The following is a 21,152-nucleotide window of genomic DNA, read 5'->3' as shown; positions in this document are numbered from 1 at the left end:
CCTTTAAGTGAAAAGATATGTATGTACCAAAAAAACATAGTATATATGAGGTTCGGTACTCTCCATGGTTTCAGGCATCCACTGGAAGTATTGGAACAAATCCCCCACAGATAAGGGGCGGACTACTGTATATTCACTGGGTTGTGCAATCAGCACCACTAATTCCAGAATATTTTTATCACCCCAACAAGAAAGCCCTGCCCATTAGCAGTCAGCTCCAACCCCCGCCTTCTTTCCAGTCTCTGGAGACCACTAATCTACGTTCCGTCTCTATGGACTTTCCTACTCTGCAAACTTCATATAAATGAAAAAGTATGTGACCCTTTGTGTTTGGCTTTTTTCCCTTAGTATAATGTTTTCAAAGTTCTATGATGTACTAGTATGTATCACTAATTCAGTCTTTTTTATGGCTGAGTTGTATGGCTATACACTACATTGTGTTTATCCATTCTTCATTGATAGACATTTGGCTTGTTTCTACTTTTTGGCTATCACAATTAAGGCTGCTTTGAACATCTGTGTACAAGTTTTTTTGTTTTTTAATTTCTCTTGAATATATACCTGAAAATGGAAGGGTCACATGGTAACTCTATGTTTATCTTTTTAAGAAGTTGCCAAACTGTTTTGCAAAGTTGGCCGTCCCATTTTCCATTCCTACCAGCAATGTATGATGAATCAAATTTTTCCATACTCTTCCAACTATAATTGTCCATCTTTTTTATTATAGCCATCCTAGTATGTGTAAAGTGGTTTAATTTATACAATGACTAATGATGTTGAACATCTTTCATCTCCTTATTGGCCCTTGTATATCTTCTTTGCAGAAATGGCTATTCGAATCCTTGCCCGTTTTTAAATTGGATTATTTGTCTATTTATTGTTGACTTGTAACAATCATTTTTTAATTTTTTTTTTTTTAATTAGGGAATATTGGGGAACAGTGTGTTTCTCCAGGGCCCATCAGCTCCAAGTTGTTGTCTTTCAATCCAGTTGTGGAGGGCGCAGCTCAGCTCCAAGTCCAGTCGCCGTTTTCAATCTTAGTTGCAGCGGGCACAGCCCACCATCCCATGTGGGAATTGAACTGGCAGCCTTGTTGTTCAGCGCTCACTCTCTAACCAACTGAGCCATCCAGCTGCCCTGTAACAATTCTTTATGTATTCTGGATATAAGTCCTTTATTAAATACATGACTTACAAATATTTTTTCCCATTCTGCTGCCTTTATCACTTTCTTGTTGGTGTCCTCTGAAACGCAAAAGTTTTTACTTTTGACAAATTCAATTCAGTCATTTTTTTCTTCTTGTCTGCCTTGGCTGCCATCTAGGCAGCCAGAGTGCGAGTCAGGGACATCTAAGGTCTTTCTTGAACATATGCAGATTTCTGCATATGTTTCTGGCCTTCTAGATTCCCAGGAATATACTGGAGCTTTTCAAAGACCCCTTTAAACATCTCATTGACCAATTTTTCCTTTTAAGTTTTTTGGTCAATTTCTCGTTAGCCCCAACTGGCATCACCACCTCGGGTAGCTGTCATGTTAAACAATTACCATTGAGCCTCTGGTACTGGGCCTCTGGTTTTCAGTTAGCCTGTAGTTGTGAGGCTGTTGATTTGCAAGACTACTGTGGAGAAGGGGGTGGGAATAGAGCAAATGAATCCACAAAGTTCACTGTTCTAAAGAAGATTCAGCCATTTTTTTTGAATAAATGCTCCTTGAAGTTTTACAAGTCTTTCATTACTTTTCGGAGTTCTGAAGATTTTTATTTTGACAATTTTTTCCAGTGTTTTTGTACTTTTGTGGAGAAGTTTAGGTGTTTTTACTCTACTATTCTGGAAGTGTTTCTCCATGTTCTGGCACTTCATATGCACTCAATGCTGTGCTAAATGCTTTAACTTGATTATCTCATTTAATCTTTACAACTCATAAAGTAGGTGCTATTATTATCCACATTTTACAGATAAAGAAGCAGATTTAGATTAGCAGGCACTGCCTCAAGCCCCACCACTAAATGGCAGAATTGAAACCTAGGCATTTATTCCAACGCTTACACTCTTAAATGTCAAATCACACTTTCCTATCAGCCTTATCCAAAAATCCAGGAGGGAAGAAGATTAAGCATCGCAATATTTAAGATGTATAAATAGGTCTATTAGAGCAGAAGCAAAAGAAAAAAAAGGTAAACAGAAATAACAATATCTGACATTATGTTAATATATTTTCTGCTTTAAGTAATATTTCCCCTCATATTTTAAGGAAAATGTATTTTGCTAATGGAAAAGTGTTTTTGTGGTTATAAAAACCTACCAGGTTTAAAAAATAACTTATAATGGAAATTCTTTAGATATTAAATCAAGTTTTGTACCACTATCAAAACAAATAGGATCTATGTATACCTACAGTAGAAAAAAATCCTAAGGAGGAAACAAGGGCTCCAATTAAACTTATAAATTACGTAAAATAATTTATACTAATAAGAAGTGAACAAACCCAACAATGAAAGAGTCCAGAGTCAAGTTTTGATTTACTGGTCTACCTTGCTTATTTGTTGGTTTGGCTGACGTAATCATTTAAGTAAATCTCTTAAAATAGGCTTGCAGCTGTGGAAATACATCATATTGCAGATTTGATACCAGCTAACATTATCATCAACTCTTAAGAGATAATGACAATTCAGAAACATTTAAATCATGAATCTTAATTTTTTAAAGCAAAAAGCAAATCACTAAAATGATAATTTAATTTCTCATTTTAGTATTTTATAGGAAAATTTTTTTGACAAAATTTCCAAAAACTTTTTTAAAGGTTTCAGAAAGAGTAACATTTTACTAGAGTTTAAATGTTACTTCAGAAGCAGAGGTCAGTAACACAGTTTAATCCCAGCATATGGGAACATGCAATTTACCAAAAAAACAAAAATTTTTTTTTTTTTTGTTAGCTGAAACTTTTGAAATGTCCTTTATTTCTAAGTTATTCTTTTCCCCAAAGAGTACATTTCAAAAACTCACTTCAATATCTTCAAACAGAAAAGTAATACTATATTGGTTTATACCAAAGCATCATCCCGCCTTATTAGTTATCTCCCATAGTTCACAGGTACCCTAAAAATGACCATGTAAGAAATCAAACAAGTCAATAACAACAACAGCAACAATAAAAACAGATAAAATAGATGTAGCAACCAGTGAAAAGAATGTTTGGAGATTAGCTGAAGATTTCAAACATCCTAAATCACTTCTCCCCTGTCCTCAATGAAGTGCAAAAGGGACTGGGCCTTTTCTTTCTTGGCAAGCAATGACTTTGCTGAATGTGAAGTAATATTTTTTAAAGCCTTAATATTTTTAAAATCCTCTGAACAACCATGAAAGAAATGTCCAAAGTCCCAAAACTATTATAAGTTGGGTCATGAAATAGGCTAAATTCCATTTTGGACTACTTTTTATATGGTTATATTTTCCTATCAAACCAACCACATAAATTTACAAATAGAACTTAAGTTACAGAAAGCAGGCTGACTGTATATCCCATCTCACTAATAGAAAAGAAATAAAAAAAGGAACTAACCCTCCATTGGCCCTCAATGATTCTCTCTTCCTGGTACTATCTCCTTCCGTACTGAACAGGGCTAACCTGTGTAATAACCAATAGGATGCTACGGAAATGATGGAGTGTGGAAGAAGGTGGGCTGCTCCATGCACGAGTCACTCCTTATCGAATATATGCAGATTCAGAATTAAATACCAAAACAACAGTCTCCCTGGATTAGCCTGTAGGACTCAGTTCTCACAGGACTAACTGTAAGGCCCATGACCTCCAGAAAATCACCTTCATAAGCCTTGAATTTTAAGGAGATAACTCCTAAAACGCTTGAGCCTCTATTAAACCCCAAGTATGCAGCCCCCGGAGATTTATAAGGCTTTAATCTAGATTAACGCTGACATGCGCCAGCTGCCTGACAATCTCCAAACTGGGGGGCCGGACCCCCTCTCAAGGACACGCCCATGAGGCCTGGGGCAGTCCCCTCAGCCTCAGCACCAGCCCTAAGCCCACACCTGAATTTTACTGTTGTTTTACTCGTAAAACATTAAATTTTGGGTAATTTATTATACAGCAACAGATAATATAATAGTGGAGACAATACTAACAACAACTGAAAAACAAACAAATTTCCAAAAAATGGAAAGCAAATGGAGGTGTGTGGACAGAGGAAACAAATGAGGAAGCCAGAATAAGTTCCAGAATAAGTTCAAGAAGGGGTACATTTGTCAAGGGAAAGACATTTACTAAGCAGGAGCCTCAACAAACACCAGGCCTGTAGTCGGCAGGTATGAGAACAGAATTGAAGAAGAGGGATTGAAAATGGGAGGTTAAATGAAAGTCTGCATTCAAACACCTGTAATAGTCTAACATCTTATTCTATTCCCTGCCCCTTTCCCTCCACCCCTGAAAAGGAAGGCAACTTGCCAAAAAAAAAAAAAAAAAAATTCAACCAGAGAACATTTCTTTTTAAAAATTATTTGGACTGCCTGGAGAGTAAGTCAGCTAGGATGAGGAATGAGCCTCCCAGAATAAGGCCCTCTTCTTTCTGTATCCAAGTGCACCCTGCCTACTGGCTACATCCAGACCACTCATCCTAAAGAAAAGACTGCCAATCAACACCAAACAAGTCAACTTAGCCCAGTGGGCCCTCCTGCTCACCTAGTCATGGGAGAGACAAACATAAAACAATACTGCAAATCCACACAATCTACTTAAGAAAATCAATCCAGGCACCAATTAAGAAAACCATCAGCACAAGACGAACAGACAAAACTGATAACACAGGAAGTAAGATAATTCAAGACATAGAAATTTCAAATGGTAGGTGTAGCCCTCTTCCCTTTACAGATTATGATTATTCTAAATGTTTATCCTTGTCACTTTGTATATTATTACATTATAATTTTGGATTACTAATAAGTGGTATCAACACAGGTAGGTTTAACAAAAGCTTTTAAAACTTCAATTTATACTATGAGTAGAGGTATCTGAATTATAAGAAATAAAAGTTTCTCTTTAAGTTTATAAATTTACAATTTATATATTAAACACATAGACACACCTCACAGGGCAGATTGGTAATTCTCAGAAAAATGGAATCTACAGCTAAAAATTGTTCTCTGCAATATTAGTTTCTACCTATTAAATAACAATGTCGTTAACAAATGGGAGAGGTTAGGACAGTACTTAATGCAGTGGTATCCTCACATTAAAAAGACTTCTCAGAATTTGAAAACATTATGCTAAGTGAAATGACCTCAAACACAAAACAGCATATATTGTATGATTCTATTTATATAAAATGTCCAGAATAGGCAAATCCACAGAGACAAAAATAGATTAGCAGTTGCCAAGGGCTGGGAGGTAGGTAAGAAAAGGGCGTGATTACTAATAGTTTCTTGAGTGATATAAATCTGGAATTAGAAAGTGGTACAGGTTGCACAACTCTATAAATATATTGAAAACCAATGAGTTACATATACTTGAAAAGAGTAAATTTTATACTATGTGAATTATATCTCAAAAAAGCTATTATTTAAAAACAAACAAACAAAACGACTTTCAGAGAAAAAAGCTATCGTTCCAACCAATGTTTGGCAAAGGTTATGTAGAAAAATCTTGTTAATTACTTTCACAAATGACTGACCTAGCTTAGAGAAAAGTCTACACCAAGACTTGTTTTAATCTAAATAGGCAAGAAATCTTTCCGGTAATTCTGAATAAAGCTTTCACAATGATCACAAACTAACTGTTTAACTTCTTAAGAAGTTCTGATCTTATTTTCTTAACTTTTTCTTCATTAAAAGTTTTCCCTAATTTAAGTGCTTGACATATAGTGAATGCAATTAAAAATAATTTAACAAACATGTCTTAGAAAGGAATTTATCTTGGAACATTCGCATTCTGAGATCATATATTTATACCCTAGAAGCATTCCTAGGATGTTTCTCAGATATTTAGCCCTTCTTGTGGTATTCATGCATTTTGTTTTCTATAAAGATTTCTTTTTAATTTATCAAAACTTTATAACTTACAACAAATTTAAAGTGAGTACAATGAACATGTGGCAAAATATTTTTTAAAGTTGTGTATTATGAAGAAACTTTAGAACAATTAGGCATATTGTTCTTCACAACAGAAAAAAAATGCAACATGACTAGCAATTACTCTCCTTACAAAACCATCTCGGACATAAGCATCTACAGAACAGAGAGGTAAAAAGCATTTGTCAAAATATAACACCTTTTTATGATAAAAACAATCAACAAATTTGGTGTAGAAAGAATGCACCTTAACACAATAAAAGCTGTACATGACAAGTCCACAGCTAACATCATACTCAATGGTGATAGGTTGAAAGCTTTTCCTCTAGGAACAAGACAAGTGGGCCCACTCTCACCACTCCTATTCAACATAGTACCATGTTTCCCTGAAAATAAGACCTAGCCGGACAATCAGCTCTTATGCGTCTTTTGGAGAAAAAATTAATCTAAGACCTGGTATCATATAATGTAATGTAATGTAATATAATATAATATAGACCCAGTCTTATTTTAATATAAGACCAGGTCTTATATAACATAACACAATAATAATAAAATACAATGTAATATAACATAACATAATATAATATAATATAATATAATATAATATAATAATACTGGGTAATATATTAATTTTTGCTCCAAAAGATGCATTAGAGCTGATGGTCTGGCTAGGTCTTATTTTCAGGGAAACATGGTACTAGAAATCCTACCCAGAGGAATTAGACAACAGAAAGAAAAAAATACATCCAAATTGGAAAGAAAAAAGTACAAGTGTCTCTGTTTGCAACGTGATAATTATCTTATATATAGAAAATCCTAAAGACTCCACTAAAAAATTGTTAGAACTAATAAATAAATTCAATACAGTTGCAGGATACAAAATTAATATATAAAAATCAGATGAATTTCTATACACTAACAATAAACTATCAGAAAGAGAAATTAAGAAAACAATCACAATAATAGCATCAAAGAAAATACTTAGGAATAAATTTAACTAAGGAGGTGAAAAAGTCTGTACACTGAAAACTACAAGACTTTGATGAAGAAACTGAAGAAGACACAAATAAATGGAAAGATATCCTGTGTTCATGGATTAGAAGAATTAATATTGTTAAAATGTTCATACTACCCAAAGCCATCTGTAAATTCATTGCAATCCCTATCAAAATTCCAATTGCATTTTTCACAAAAATAGAAAAAACAATCCTAAAATTTGTATGGAACCACAAAAGACCCCAAATAGGCAAAGTAATCCCAAGAAAGAACAAAACTGGAGGCATCACACTTCCTGATTTCAGATTGTATTACAAAGCAATAGTAACCACACAGTACAATACTGGCATAAAAATAGACACATAGACCAATGGGGCAGAATCAATAGCCCAGAAATAAGCCCTGTCTCCTGACTCTGGTAACCACTAAACTATTGTCTGTCTATGAGTTTTGTTTCTTCATTTGTTTGTCTTGTTCTTTTGTTGTTCTTAGTTTTATATCCCACATATCAATGAAATCATATGGTTCGCGGAGGGTGGTGGTAGATGAGGGTAAACGGAATCAAATATATGGTAATGGAAAGAGAACTGACTCTGGGTGGTGAACACACAATGTGGTGTATATAGATGATGTATTACAGAATTGTACACCTGAAACTTACATAACTTTACTAACAATTGTCACCCCAATAAACTTTAATGAAAAAAAAAAGAAAAAAGAAATAAACCCTTACATATAAGGTTAACCGATATTTGACAAGGGAGCCAAGAGTGCTCAATAAAGAAAGGATAGTTCCTTCAATATGGTGGGAAAACTGGAGAACCATCAAAATGTCTGACAATTAAGTTCGCGAACTTGTTGCAATGATGTTGCTAACCTTTTTTTTTTTTTGCTATTTAAGGAATTATTCATTATGAATTTGTACCAATTGGACATACAGTTAACCAAGTTTACTATTTGGAAGTGCTGAAAAGGCTGCGTGAAAAAGTTAGATAACCTGAACTTTTTGCCAACAATTCATTCATTGCTCTTGCATCACGACAATGCATCAGCTCACAAGTACTGTCTGTGAGGGAGTTTTTAGCAAATAAAAAAATAACTGTATGGAACACCCTCCCTAATCACCTTATCTGGCCTCCAATGACTTCTTGCTTTACCCAAAGATAAAGGAAATATTGAAAGGAAGACATTTTGATGACTTTCAGGACATCAAGGGTAATACGACACAGCTGTGATGGCCATTCCAGAAAAAGAGTTCCAAAATTGCTTTGAAGGGTGGACTCGGCACCGGCATTGGTGCATAGCTTCCGAGGGGAGTACTTCGAAGGTGACCCTAATGATATTCAGCAACGATGTGTGTAGCACTTTTTCTAGAATGAGTGTGCGAACTTAATTGTCAGACCTCGTATGTAAAAAATGAAGTTGGATCCATTATCTTACATCACTCACAAATACTAACTTGAAATGGATTAAAGAGTTAAACATAAGTCCTAAAAGAAAACACAGGAAAAAAGATCCTTGACATTGGCAAAAAAATGTTCCTTGACAATGATTTTTTTGGGTCTGACCCCAAAAGCATAAGGAACAAAAGCAAAATAAACAAGTGGGACTACATCAAACTAAAAAGCTTCTGCAAAGCAAAAGAAACAACAAAATGAGAAGGCACCTTACGGTACAGAAGAAAATATTTGCAAACCATCTATCTGATAAGGAGTTAATATTCAAAATATATGAGGAACCTATACAATTCGATAGCAAAAAAACCCCCAAACAATCCAATTAAACAATGGACCGAGGCTCTGAATAGCCATTTTTCCACAGAGAACACAGATGGCCAGAAGCTACATAAAAAGTTGCTCACCATCACTAACCATCAGGGAAATGCAAATTAAAATCACAATGAGATATCACCTCACATCTGTAAGAACGGCTATTATCAAAAAGACAAGCGATAACAAGTGTTGGCAAAGATGTGAAGAAAAGGGAACCATGGTACAGTGTTTGATGGGAATGTAAACTGGTACAGCTACTATGGAAAACAATACAGAGGTTCTGTAAAAAGTAAAAATAGAACTACCATATGATCCAGCAATCCCATTTCTGGGTATATATCCAAAGGAAATAAAATCATTATCTTGAGATGTCTGCACACCCATGTTCACTGCAGCCATTTTTCACAATAGCCAAGGTATGGAAATAAGTGTCCACCAACAAATAAAAAAGGTGTGATTTATATATAAATATACATATATATAAATTGTATATATATATATATACATATATACATATGTGTGTGTATATATATATATAATGAAATATTATTCATCCATGAGAAAGAAGGACATCCTGCCACTTGTGACAACATGGATGGACCTTGAAGGAATTATGTTAAGTGAAATAAATCAGACAGGGAAAGACAAATACTGTATGGCATCACTTACATGTGGAATCTAAAAAAACCAAACCCATAGAAACAGACAGCAGAATGACTGTGGCCAGGCGCTGAGGGGTGAGAGAAAGGGGGACATGTTGGTCAAAGGGTACAAACTTCCAGTGAGAAGATGAATAAGACCTGGGGATCTAATGTATAGCATGGTGACTACAGTCAACAATCCTGTATTATATACTTGAAATTTCCTAAGGGAATAGATCTTAAATGTTCTCAACACACACACCAAAACTGAGGTGACAGAAGTATTAATTACCTTATTGTGGTAATTATTTTACAATACATACATGTATCAAATCATCACATTGTATACTTTAAACTTACATAATGTTGTATGTCAACTGTATCTCAATAAAGCTGGAAAAAATATTTAAAAAAAAGAACAGAAAGATAAGGCTATATATGTTGAACTATAAAAGAGGAAATAGTTTTTCCATGAACAAGTAAATATGTCTACTGCAAACTTACAAGTACAAAAATACAAAGAAAAATGTAAACAATTCAGGAGATGACACTGTAAGCAGTAACTAAAATATACAGATACAGAAAAATCTTGAGAGGCTGAAAGATTATGGTTGGTACAGCTTTAATAAAGGCAGAATCAGGCTTAGGGTATAGGATATTGGAATAACGAAAGCTTTCCACACTAGAGCTTGAATTCACACATTAATTACAGATGTGTGATACTGCTTGTATTTTTAAAAAACAGCATTACTATCCAAAATCTACCATAAAAATGAAATTATTCTAAGATATAATTGGCTACATGTGCTTTTTAAACCTGTTTTAAGTAGAAAAAATTATAAAAAGATGACCACTTTGTAAGCATTCTTTTGATACAAAATTTAAATCTCAGTAGAAAAACAAATTACCCATAGGTTTATAATTCAGTAATCACCACTGTTTACACATTAGTATATTTATATCTTGCGTTTTTTTCTCTAAATAATTATATACCATATGTTTTTCTTTCTTTTCCTATTACAAAATCACAATCATGCTTTCTATAGAAAGCTTTATATACTACTCATTTCATTTAACATATGTTCCCAGGTCTTTAAAAATGATTACAAACATGTTTATGCACCATAATATTTTGATTTATGGATGCCCCATAATTTGGCATTAGACTGTTTCCATTTTTCATTATTATTAAAATGCCACAGTGAATATTTTCATATATAAATCTTTGAATCTTATCACTTCCCTGGAAAAACTATCTGGAAGTATAACTTCTGAGCTAAAGAATCTGAACAATTTTAAGACTCTTGATATAAGGTCAACTGCTTTCCATCAAGATACTTATAATATGCCTCACCCAAAATCCACATTATATGAAAGGGCCCATCTAAAGTATGTGTTTACATGTTCAACTCCTTAAAAAGACTATGAGCTCCTGTGGGAACTTACATTCATGTTATATTCATTTTTGTACCTATGTACTACATGGTAGCTAAATAAATGGCTACTGAACTGAATTACAGCACAATGGCAGAACTGTACTCTCCAGCTGAAAAAGAATGAGGAACCGTCATTAGGAACATACATTTCCTACCTCTGCTGCAGAAGCAAAGGAGTCGGTTGATGCAATGCTCAAGGTGTCTCGCAGGCCAAAGTCATCCACATTCCCTTTCACAGTGACATCTGTATCTTTATCTTAAAAGTAAAAGATGCAAAGTTTAGAAATTGATATTCCTTGTGACTGCCACATTTTATATTCTGTACTTGGTTTTTCTTCCTTTTTTTTTTTTTTTAACTTCAGTACTTAGACTACTGGAATCTAAAAGGAAAACAATCAAATCAATGGGATATAACCTGACAGGACTCTCAAAGTGTATGCATTGTTTAACTGATTCTGAAATACTGCCAAGCAGAGCTGAAAGTGCTAGAAAGTAGACATTTTTGCTTTGAAAAGGGATTAAACTTAATTTCAGATTTAAAAAGTTTTTAATTATATAATAACTTAAACTTAATTTCAGATTTAAAAAGTTTTTAATTATATAATAACTTAAATTTATGTATAATAACTAGAGTTATATTATGTACCATACATGGTAAAATCAGCACAGGTATATACCAAAGACAGTTTGAAACAGAGCAATTTAGTTGCAAGTGGCCTCGCTCAAACTGAAAGAACTGGTAGGTTCATTCAAATTAAATGAATTATTAACATAAAATGCCTGGCTTATCACTTGTGCTATGGTGATCAATTATAACAATTCATGAAGATATGTCTGAATTCTTCAGTCTTTAAGGCCTACTTTAAAACACTGAAAAGCCAAAAATGATGACATCTAGGTCCCTCATGTTCGCTCTACTTAATTGAGAGTCAAATATAACTGCCTCAATGGTTTTAAAGGGCTGGAAAAGTTTAAATACATTTGCAAATAGTTAATCTGTCTTGACAGGCTACCTATTAGTAGCAAAATTCAACATTATGAATGTGGCTGTCCATATTTTCACATACTATTAATGTCATCAGGAATTTTTTAACATTAAATTTTCAAATAAGTACTGTACTTGCTTACAGATGTGACTACATTGTAGTAAACAACTGATACGCTTCAAAATGTATCACAAGTAGGAGAAAAGAAAGAACAAATATATTCAGATTTTTCTTATTTTGATTTTCAATCTGATAAATTTATCAGATACTTTATCTTCTTTCAAAAGAAACCAGGATTTCTTTGGCTTTTATTCAGCCAAATTTCTATTCCATAATTTTTCCTTAAATAAAGTTCATTACCTTTACCAGAAATTTCCCAAGTCTCAAGATTAAAACCTCCAAGTAACAGAAAACACATTTTGTGATTCTATACAGAAAGTGTAAAGCTTTTAAAAATCCAAACCATTAATTTAGTTTAAACTCAAAAGTTTTGCAAACAATTTATATTCCAAATTCTAAGCCAAACAGAAAAGCAAATAAGCCCTAACTGGTATAAAGTTCATTCCTATTAAGTATCAAAAATAACCATACACATTGCTTTTTTTTTTTTACTACTTTACATTTGGTGGGACCATATTTAACAGTTTTACCATTTATTTTCCAAGTTTAAATAAATTATAATTGTTTTCAAATGAAGTTTACAGCAATCCTTTTAAAGTACCTATCTTGTCAGCTTAAAATCCTTCTACTATTAAATGACTATTAATGGAATAAAATCTGAGGTTAAATCATTCTATTTTCAAAAATACATGTTCTTTTAGAAATTTAAATTTTTTCATCAAATTTGAGAACACAACAATATAATTGTTTTACATTTATAAATACCTGAAAAACTGATATTTTTGGAAACTCAATTATCCAGAAAAATTTTCATTATTCTCTTTTCAGTGCATATATGATTTTTAAAAATTCACACAAACTTTGAGATTATTTGTAAAATTGATTTGGCACTTACAACTTTCAAACCTTTATCTTCCTAATTATTTTCCATTGTTAGTATTAATTGTGCAAAAAGAAATCACAGTACAATTTTCATTTTGCCAAAGCACTTTTAAAGCAGAATTAAATTACAAGTCAATTAAGTTAAATCTTTGTTACATATGCCTTTTGCTATTTTCAGAATGGAACACAGACATTTATCTCATGTCACTTTACCTTTGAGACATTACCCACAAGCTGTTAAAAGTCTGTTTTACTTCACTCAACAGAAACCAGCCTCTCAATGTCATCCAGATCAGTTACCATGATTGTACTTTATTTAAAAAAAAAAAAAAAAACCTAACAAAGAAAAATGGCTCAGAGGAACTGGAAAGATTTATTCATTAAATCTAACTTTGTAAACCACAGACCATATCTCTCATTTCAGTAACTGTTATGATTCCTGGAATGGCAGCTTTATAATGATGAAGAAAAACAATACATCTGTTTTTCAGATAAGCCAATAAAAAGTATAAAGAAAGAATATTGGGCAATATCTCAGACTGACTGCTTTCATGCATCCAATTAAAATTTAAAATACTTTTTCTAAAAAGTAGCATCAACTCTTGATTGTGGTCAATTGAAAGACAAGGACAGTATGGAAAATTGAAAAGGCTTCATCTTAGTCAACAGTTGCAGAAATATTCTCTTACCAAATTTTTCTTAGCAGAAAAATGTGCTAAAATCACAATGAGATATCATTACACACCTACCAGAATTCTTAACTTGGGAAAAATGGCGATTTTTTTTGTTAAGGATGTACAGCAATGAAACTTTCACATACCACTGGTGGAAATGTTACTTGGTAGAATCACTGTGGAAAGATTGGCATTATCTATGGTGTTCAAGTTCAAGACTGCATTCTCTATGACCTAGCAATTCTATCCTTGCGTGTGTTTTACAGAAATGCATGCTGATGTGCATAAGAATGTTCATAACATCACTATTTACAATAGTTTCAAACTGGGGGAAAAACCAATGTGCATCTACCAGAGAATACACAAATTGTAGTATATTCATACAATGAGATACCACGCAACAATCGAAGTGACTGGATTACTGCTACAGGCAAGAATGTGGATGAATCTCACAGTATGTTGAGTGAAGAATCATATGTATGATTTCATTCGCATTGAAATTCAAAAGCAGGCAAAACTAAACTATAGTGATCAGGACTACACATTTAGTTTGTAAAACTATAAATAAAAACCAGGAAGTAATTATCATGAGGAACAGAACAGTGGTTAATTTGGGGGGCTAGTGAACAGGCATTGATTGGGAGGGGGTGCAAGGGGACCTTTGAGGAATTTGGTAATGTCTTATTTTTTGATTTACATGATAGTTACACAAGAGGGTGTAATAAATCACTGTACTTTTTTTTGGTTTTGTGAACTTTCCTCTAAGAGTTTTGAAGGAAAGAAAATAATAAATCTATATATTTTTGGCCCCAAATGGCTGAAAGCAGAAAAGACAATGAAATATGTTCTGTATTTCAATGTTGGCAGTAAAGCTGCAAATTATTATTGGACAAGAATTGTATTCCCTGGTAGAAGCATCTATAATGATGGTAGGTTAAAAAGTCACAAGATCTGATGAGTCTGTTAACTATAATAGCAAATTGATAATAATTTATCTACACCCTATAGGGGAATACCACTATCAGTAGTAGAGTCTAATGCTACTCATACACCACTCACAATCTTTTTTCTCCTAGCTCATCAATCTTTCTTTGCTATTCAGTGATTGGTTTAGAATTTTAAGTGGGAATGTTTACCTGGGGATAATCATCTATTTGCAGAAAGACGACATGGAAAATAAGAGATGCTTGCAATTTAATGACAACAATAATAAATCAAATGTAATGAAATTAATATATAAATAATAATACATAATACATAATACATAATAATAAATCAATAAAAATGTAATGAAATTAATACACATTTATTTTACACTTATATTTGCCAGAAACCAAGTGATATGCTTTACACATAAAATCTTATAATACACTCACAATAACCCTTTGAGGTAGGTAATATTATCTTTTTCATTTTATATATCAAGAAGCTAAGGTGCAGAAAAGTTAAGTAACTGGTCCTTACTCACACAGTTAAGAAATGGAATGGCAGGATTCAAACCCAGGTCATCTGACACCAGATTCCATGCTATGAAACTATGGAACTGTGGTGTCCAGTCTGGTACCGTGTTTCCCCAAAAATAAGACTTAGCCAGACCATCAGCTCTAATGCGTCTTTTGGAGCAAAAATTAATATACGACCGAGTATTATATTATACTAGACCCGGTCTTATATTAAAGTAAGATCAGGTATTAAATTATATTATATTATATTATATTATATTATATTATATTATACCCGGTCTTAAAATAAGACCACTTATATTAATTTTTGCTCCAAAAGACGCATTAGAGCTGATGGTCTGGCTAGGTCTTATTTTCAGGGAAACACGGTAGCTGCTAGCCACATGTGTCTACTGAGCACATGAAATGTAGCCAGTCAGAAATGAGATGGGCTGTAAGTGTAAAATACACAATGGATTTTGAAAACTGTGTACCAAAAGATATAAAATATCTTATTAATATATATATTGGGTTTAAGAAAATATATTATTAAAATCAATTCCACCTCTTTCATTTTACTTTTTCATGCGGCTGCTAGAAAATTTAAAGTTACATTTGTGGCTCACATGATAATTCTATTGGACAGCGAGCACTGGTAGACCATTCCTTTCTCCTATCTTATCTACAGTGCAAAGAGCATACAAGTTCTTTAGAGGATTCAGATTCAACTCATATTTTTTGAGTGACTATTATGTGCTTTCACAGACTATTTCATTTAATATAAGTAACTGTTCAACAGGAATGGTTTAATTACGTATGTACTACAATGCTTTATTGTAACTCGAACAAAAAGACCATTTTCTATTCAAAGTTTTCAATGCTCCTTGTCTATTTTTCAAAGCTTTCCATAATCTCTGTCCACCCTACCTATCGAACCCTGTTTTCTATTAATTACTAAAGGACCCAGCAGTTTTAGGTGAGTATATTTACTTTACTCCCACTTGTGGAGCAATGCACTGAGTAAAAGCTTGGGCTTTAGAGTCCGCCAGCCAGCATTTGAATCCTGATCCACGCTTTGGTATTTACTATCTGGGTAAACTGGGGATAAAAATATTGATTTCATAGAGATGTCATAAGGAATAAATAAGAGATTTGTGGAGGTACAGTTCTTGCTATATAATAAGTGCTAAATAATTTTTCGCTAGTATTATTATTGCCATATGTATTCTTATTCAAGCTTTTGTTTCCTCTTGCATCTTCTCCAACATACAAATTTCTCTTCTTCTGCTCTCTTGGCCCAGGAGACCCAGGAACACATACTGCTTTATAACACACAGCTCAAGTACTATTCCCTGCAAGTATCCTCCAAAAATTAGGTAATTTGTTGCTTCCATGCAAGGCAGTACAGCAAAAGTGTTGGGTTAGGAGCTATGCAGCCTGGATTCAAATTCTGACTCTGCTACTTATTAGCCGTGTAACCTTGGTTATGTTTCTTATCTTCTCAGTTCCTCAATGTTTTCATTTGTAAAGTGGGGGGGGAAAATCCACCTCATAGAGTTATGTGAGATTAAACAAGTTAATACACGTAAAGTGAGCATTCAGTACATGTTAGCTATTCACGTTATTATGCAAAAGGTAAGTATGTACCATTTAACATACCAACTGAATTTTTAGTTAACTATTGCCGGACTATATAACCTGTCTGTCCAGTTGGACTGACATAACTTAAGTGGATGAACTTTCTTCTGTTTTCTTCCCTTTTTTTTTTTTTTGAAGTTTTCTACTGTTCTCAATAGAGCATGGAACACATTGAAAACACTTAAACATTTATTTATATAAACTAAATAAAACTTGTTATTATAAACTGACCATCCTTAAGACATGAAAATCCCTAACTTAAAAAGCCTCTCATGTATTTCCTCGGGTTCATTTTGCCCGACTTCATTTTGCATATGACTTCAACTTATTTTCAGAGCCCTGTTTACATTCTCATGTTTCTAATACCCAGCCCTAATTAAATTTATGACACTCTTCTAAACCTGAAATATGCAGCTTAAGCCCCTTACTGACTCATCATTAACATCCAATTGCCTAAAAGAAAGCTTTCCACATAACTGGGTGATTAAACATAAAAAATGTGCTATCAGTTCCCACACAGTGACACTTGGCCATGTAGCTCTTTTTTCCCCTAACATTTTAAAATAGTAAATCTAAAATATTTCAAAATATTTTTTTCACCTGTCTCAAATACCCAGAAGTCTTAAAATATTCATGCATAGACATAAACTATGTTTTTCTTTGGAAAAACATTGAAAGTATGCTTACTTATAACTAAACAGTCATATATTTTAGGCCAAAAATCTGACTGGATTCAAGCCTTCCTCCTTCTTTCACAATCTCCTAATTCATATGTTACTTAAGTTTTTTCCAAAGCAGAATTTGCTTTAAAGTTAAAAAAAAAAAAAAAGAAAGAAAGAAAAAGAAAAAACTAGAAGACACTTCAGGCCTGGAAGCGGAACTTCAGGCCTAGATCTGTTTCTTTAAACCAGTGCAAGGGGGTGTTCTGTGTCCGTCACTTTGCCATCCCAAGGCACATTCTATTCTCTGTCGCTTAGAAGGCATCAGGTTCTATTTTAACCTCAGTAGATTCTAGTGGAGATTCCAAAGATGCCAGTCTTCTTTTAAAATCTAGGCTGTCCACTGTGGGTTTTGTAACACCAACAGGAAGAGGAAGCCTGCCAAATGTCTCAATGTCATCTGACTTCTATGTCAGCAGCTACTCTCCAGATGATTTTTAGCAATTTAAGTATGATTTGGAACCTTGTTGGTTTTAATAAAAATGGAAAAGTTCCTGCTGCTGACAAGATAAGCTATTTTCCAAATAGAGTCTGCTATAATCTGTTAAAATAAACAAGAAATGTAGAAAATATTGCTGCTCTTCATGTATCTTGTATTACTATCTGCCCCATCCATACTGCAGATTTTTATTGATTTGTTTTAAAATGCTACAGTATAGTTTGAGAGAGAAAAAAAGTTGAATATAAAAATCAAAAACACCAGTTTCAGAAAGCGTAAGAGCTAAGATACATTTTCTTCTCAATGTATCTTAACATTGAAAAGAGTAACAATGAAATCTACCGAAACGAAAGAATTCTTGATCAATCCTTGATGTGTTATGATTTACTCACATGTATTATGTGAAATAATACATGTAAAAAACAGCCTGCTACTAGTATAGCACTACCCAAATGGAGATTTCTATAACAGCTGTCTCTGGCTTTCCCTATTTATCACAAATTCTTATATGCCACGATGGGCCAAAACATATCACGTTTCCCAGAAAATAAGACTGGGTCTTATATTAATTTTTGCTCTAAAAGATGCATTAGGGCTTATGTTCAGGGGATGTCATCCTGAAAAATCATGTTAGGGCTTATTTTCCGGTTAGGACTTATTTTCAGGAAAACACGGTAACAACGATGATTCGTAACTGAGAAACACAGCTGCCAAAGCAAAATGAGTAATAGAAGGAAAGAGAAGAAGTAACGGCATCTTCTACCGTTTTTTAGGAGAAGAATGAAGTGATTGGATACACCAAAGTGAGCAAAACGTAATTAAGGTTAGCTCTGCAGTTAAGAGACTTTAACAGGGCCACCGAGAATAGCTGGTCACTCCGTACACTACACGAAGGCCCCTGGCCAATGAGAGAAGTGGGAGCAGAAATCCAGCCAATAATCTGGGCCTGCATCTTCCTGGAAGAAGGTGAACCTTTTTCTTATCACAAAGGTACCTACCTTTCCCAAGGAGCTATATGGGCCTTTTTCTAAAGCACATGAAGGCCTTGTATGGGTGAGTGAAGATCCTGGACTTCGAAATCCAAGACCTGAATACAAAAGAGGCAAAGGCAAGGAGCAGGATTTTCTGTTGCTTCTGGCACCCCAGCAGTTTTCATTATACTGCTTTCACCTCTGACCCTATTTTGACTTTGCATATGTAACACCAGTTAGGCTTCATTTTATGGTATTATTAAAAACTTTGAAACTAAGATTATAAGCTTTAATGCATGGGAGGAAATTACTAGGCTAACTTTCTCATATGTTCTGCAATTTGCACTCTGTATATTTAGAGGTCTGAGTATACAAGTTAAGCCTGTAATTCATGTCACTCCCTAAAAATAAACCCTCAGGGAGTTGATCCACTGACCACAGTGATTGTGCACAAAAGGAAAAGGACAAAGTCTTAGAGTGTCAACTCTGGGCTGTCTGACATTTGACTCAAGATGATAGGTTGAGGTATTTCCTTTTGCTGCCAAGCTTTTTACATATTGCTAAATGTTCTATCTGGCTGCTCACCAAAAACGAAGAATAACGTCTCTCTAGTGGTCAGGAGGTCCCACTTTATAGCTTTTTCCTATTCTCTGCCAGAGAATTTGTAAAATCAGTGCTAGACTGGAAAAATCTCTAATTTTCCCTTATAGGATGTCTCACTATCTCAAGGAAATCCTCTGAATAAAAAAGACAAAATATTTATACTGTGTCAGTCAAGACTTCCACAATCTCATGAAAACACATAAATGTGATTATGACTTCTTATAATTCTCATTGGCTCCTTTTTGCCTAAAGGTACGAAAAAAGGACCTTCATGATTTATCTCCTGTGCACCTTTCTAGATTCCTTTCCCACGACTCTCCTACATATACTGTGTTCCCAAGATATATTACATGACTTATATAGTTCCCTACGCAGGCTCCGTTATACACCTTGATCCATGTGGTTCCCTCGGTTTGGAATGCCCTTTTCTCAATTGTCTTCCTGGTGGACCATCTTTCTTCAAATGTCATGCCTATGAAGCCCCCCTTGGGCCCTCCAATTAATAATCATATGCTTTTCTTTGGTGTTTCCACAGCACTTTCTAAACACGGTATTATAGCACTTACTCCTATGCTATATAATTTTTAATGCCTATCTCCCAAACTACTTTGTGTTGCCTAAAAGCAAGAAAGAAATCGTCTTCATCCTTGTCTCTCCAGTGCCTATGCCATGTTTGACATATTCAAGGCAATCAAATGTTTGCCAAATATATATTCCAGGCCTAAGATTCTACGAGTTCATTTTGCTAAAAAAAAAATAAAAATAGATTATAAAGAGGCCTAAACACACATCTGAAATATGCAAAGCAATGCTCCGAAAGCTATGAAAATTCCTGGTTGGTTTTTAGGGGATAAATTTGTTCCTACACATCAGTATAAAAGAATCTCAAAGTCCTTTGCTTCAGCCAAAAAAACAACATTTATCAAAGTTATGGCTTCAGAGTTGCCTGCTAATACTACTGTGGCAAATACATACTATTTTTTATAGAAATTATAAGCATGAAAACTATGAAGCCCAATTAATTGTAGAAGAAATCTAATGAAAGTGTAGCTTAATAAACCTGAATTTTATTTATATAAACCATATCAACTAAATAATGTCCCCAAGAAACTGTGAGCAAGCTTCATCGGTTGTTAATCAGGTGTATTTTTACATTGGTATTAAATTCAGCAATTTGGTCCTGCCCTAATAGCCTAACCAAAGTGAATAAATAATAATCTTAATTTCTGTATGTATTGATACTGAAATAAACTATGAAACAAACTATGAAACCACGTAATGATGAATACCCTGCACGATATGATAAGAGAAGTCTCCTAAAGTATAAATCATTCCTTGATGTTAAGTTTTAATCCCATATTCTACCCATCTCTCACTAGTGTTTAATGACCAACTAAAGGCTAACTTTTACCAAAATAACTCGTATAACACTAATTTCTGTTTAATATGAAAGATAAATATACTTTTATTGTGTAATATTTGATATGTACAAAAATTACATATATACCATTGATGTATACTTTGAGTCAAAATACTACAACAAATATTTATGAATCTACCACCCATTTACAGCCATTTTTCAAAGTTTACCAAATTATTTACTTAAAAGGCAATATAATCATGCAGAAAACAGTACTGTACATATCTTCTTCTTACCTGCTACTCAGATGGGTCTCCATCTGAATTATAAGAAGTCACAGATATTCAGATATTTTGGCAAAAAACAGCAGCAGATAACCAAAGATTAACCACA

General features: G+C 33.8%; 1 protein-coding gene across 2 annotated transcripts in view; it reads right to left on the bottom strand.

Moving 5' to 3' along the window:
• MIGA1 (mitoguardin 1) overlaps window positions 1–21,152 on the bottom strand; it is a 76,995-nt gene that overhangs the window by 18,578 nt on the left and 37,265 nt on the right. For both annotated transcript variants that reach the window (XM_033114045.1, XM_033114043.1), the window contains exon 8: window positions 11,081–11,181. In XM_033114045.1, the coding sequence (XP_032969936.1) occupies window positions 11,081–11,181 (101 nt within the window). The remainder of the gene's footprint in view (window positions 1–11,080; window positions 11,182–21,152) is intronic.

This window comes from Rhinolophus ferrumequinum, chromosome 9 (genome assembly GCF_004115265.2).
Source record: "Rhinolophus ferrumequinum isolate MPI-CBG mRhiFer1 chromosome 9, mRhiFer1_v1.p, whole genome shotgun sequence".
In the NCBI taxonomy this organism is placed as follows: Eukaryota; Metazoa; Chordata; class Mammalia; order Chiroptera; family Rhinolophidae; genus Rhinolophus; species Rhinolophus ferrumequinum.
Note: the sequence above shows the minus strand (reverse complement) of the source record. Positions and strands in the feature narration are given on the sequence as shown.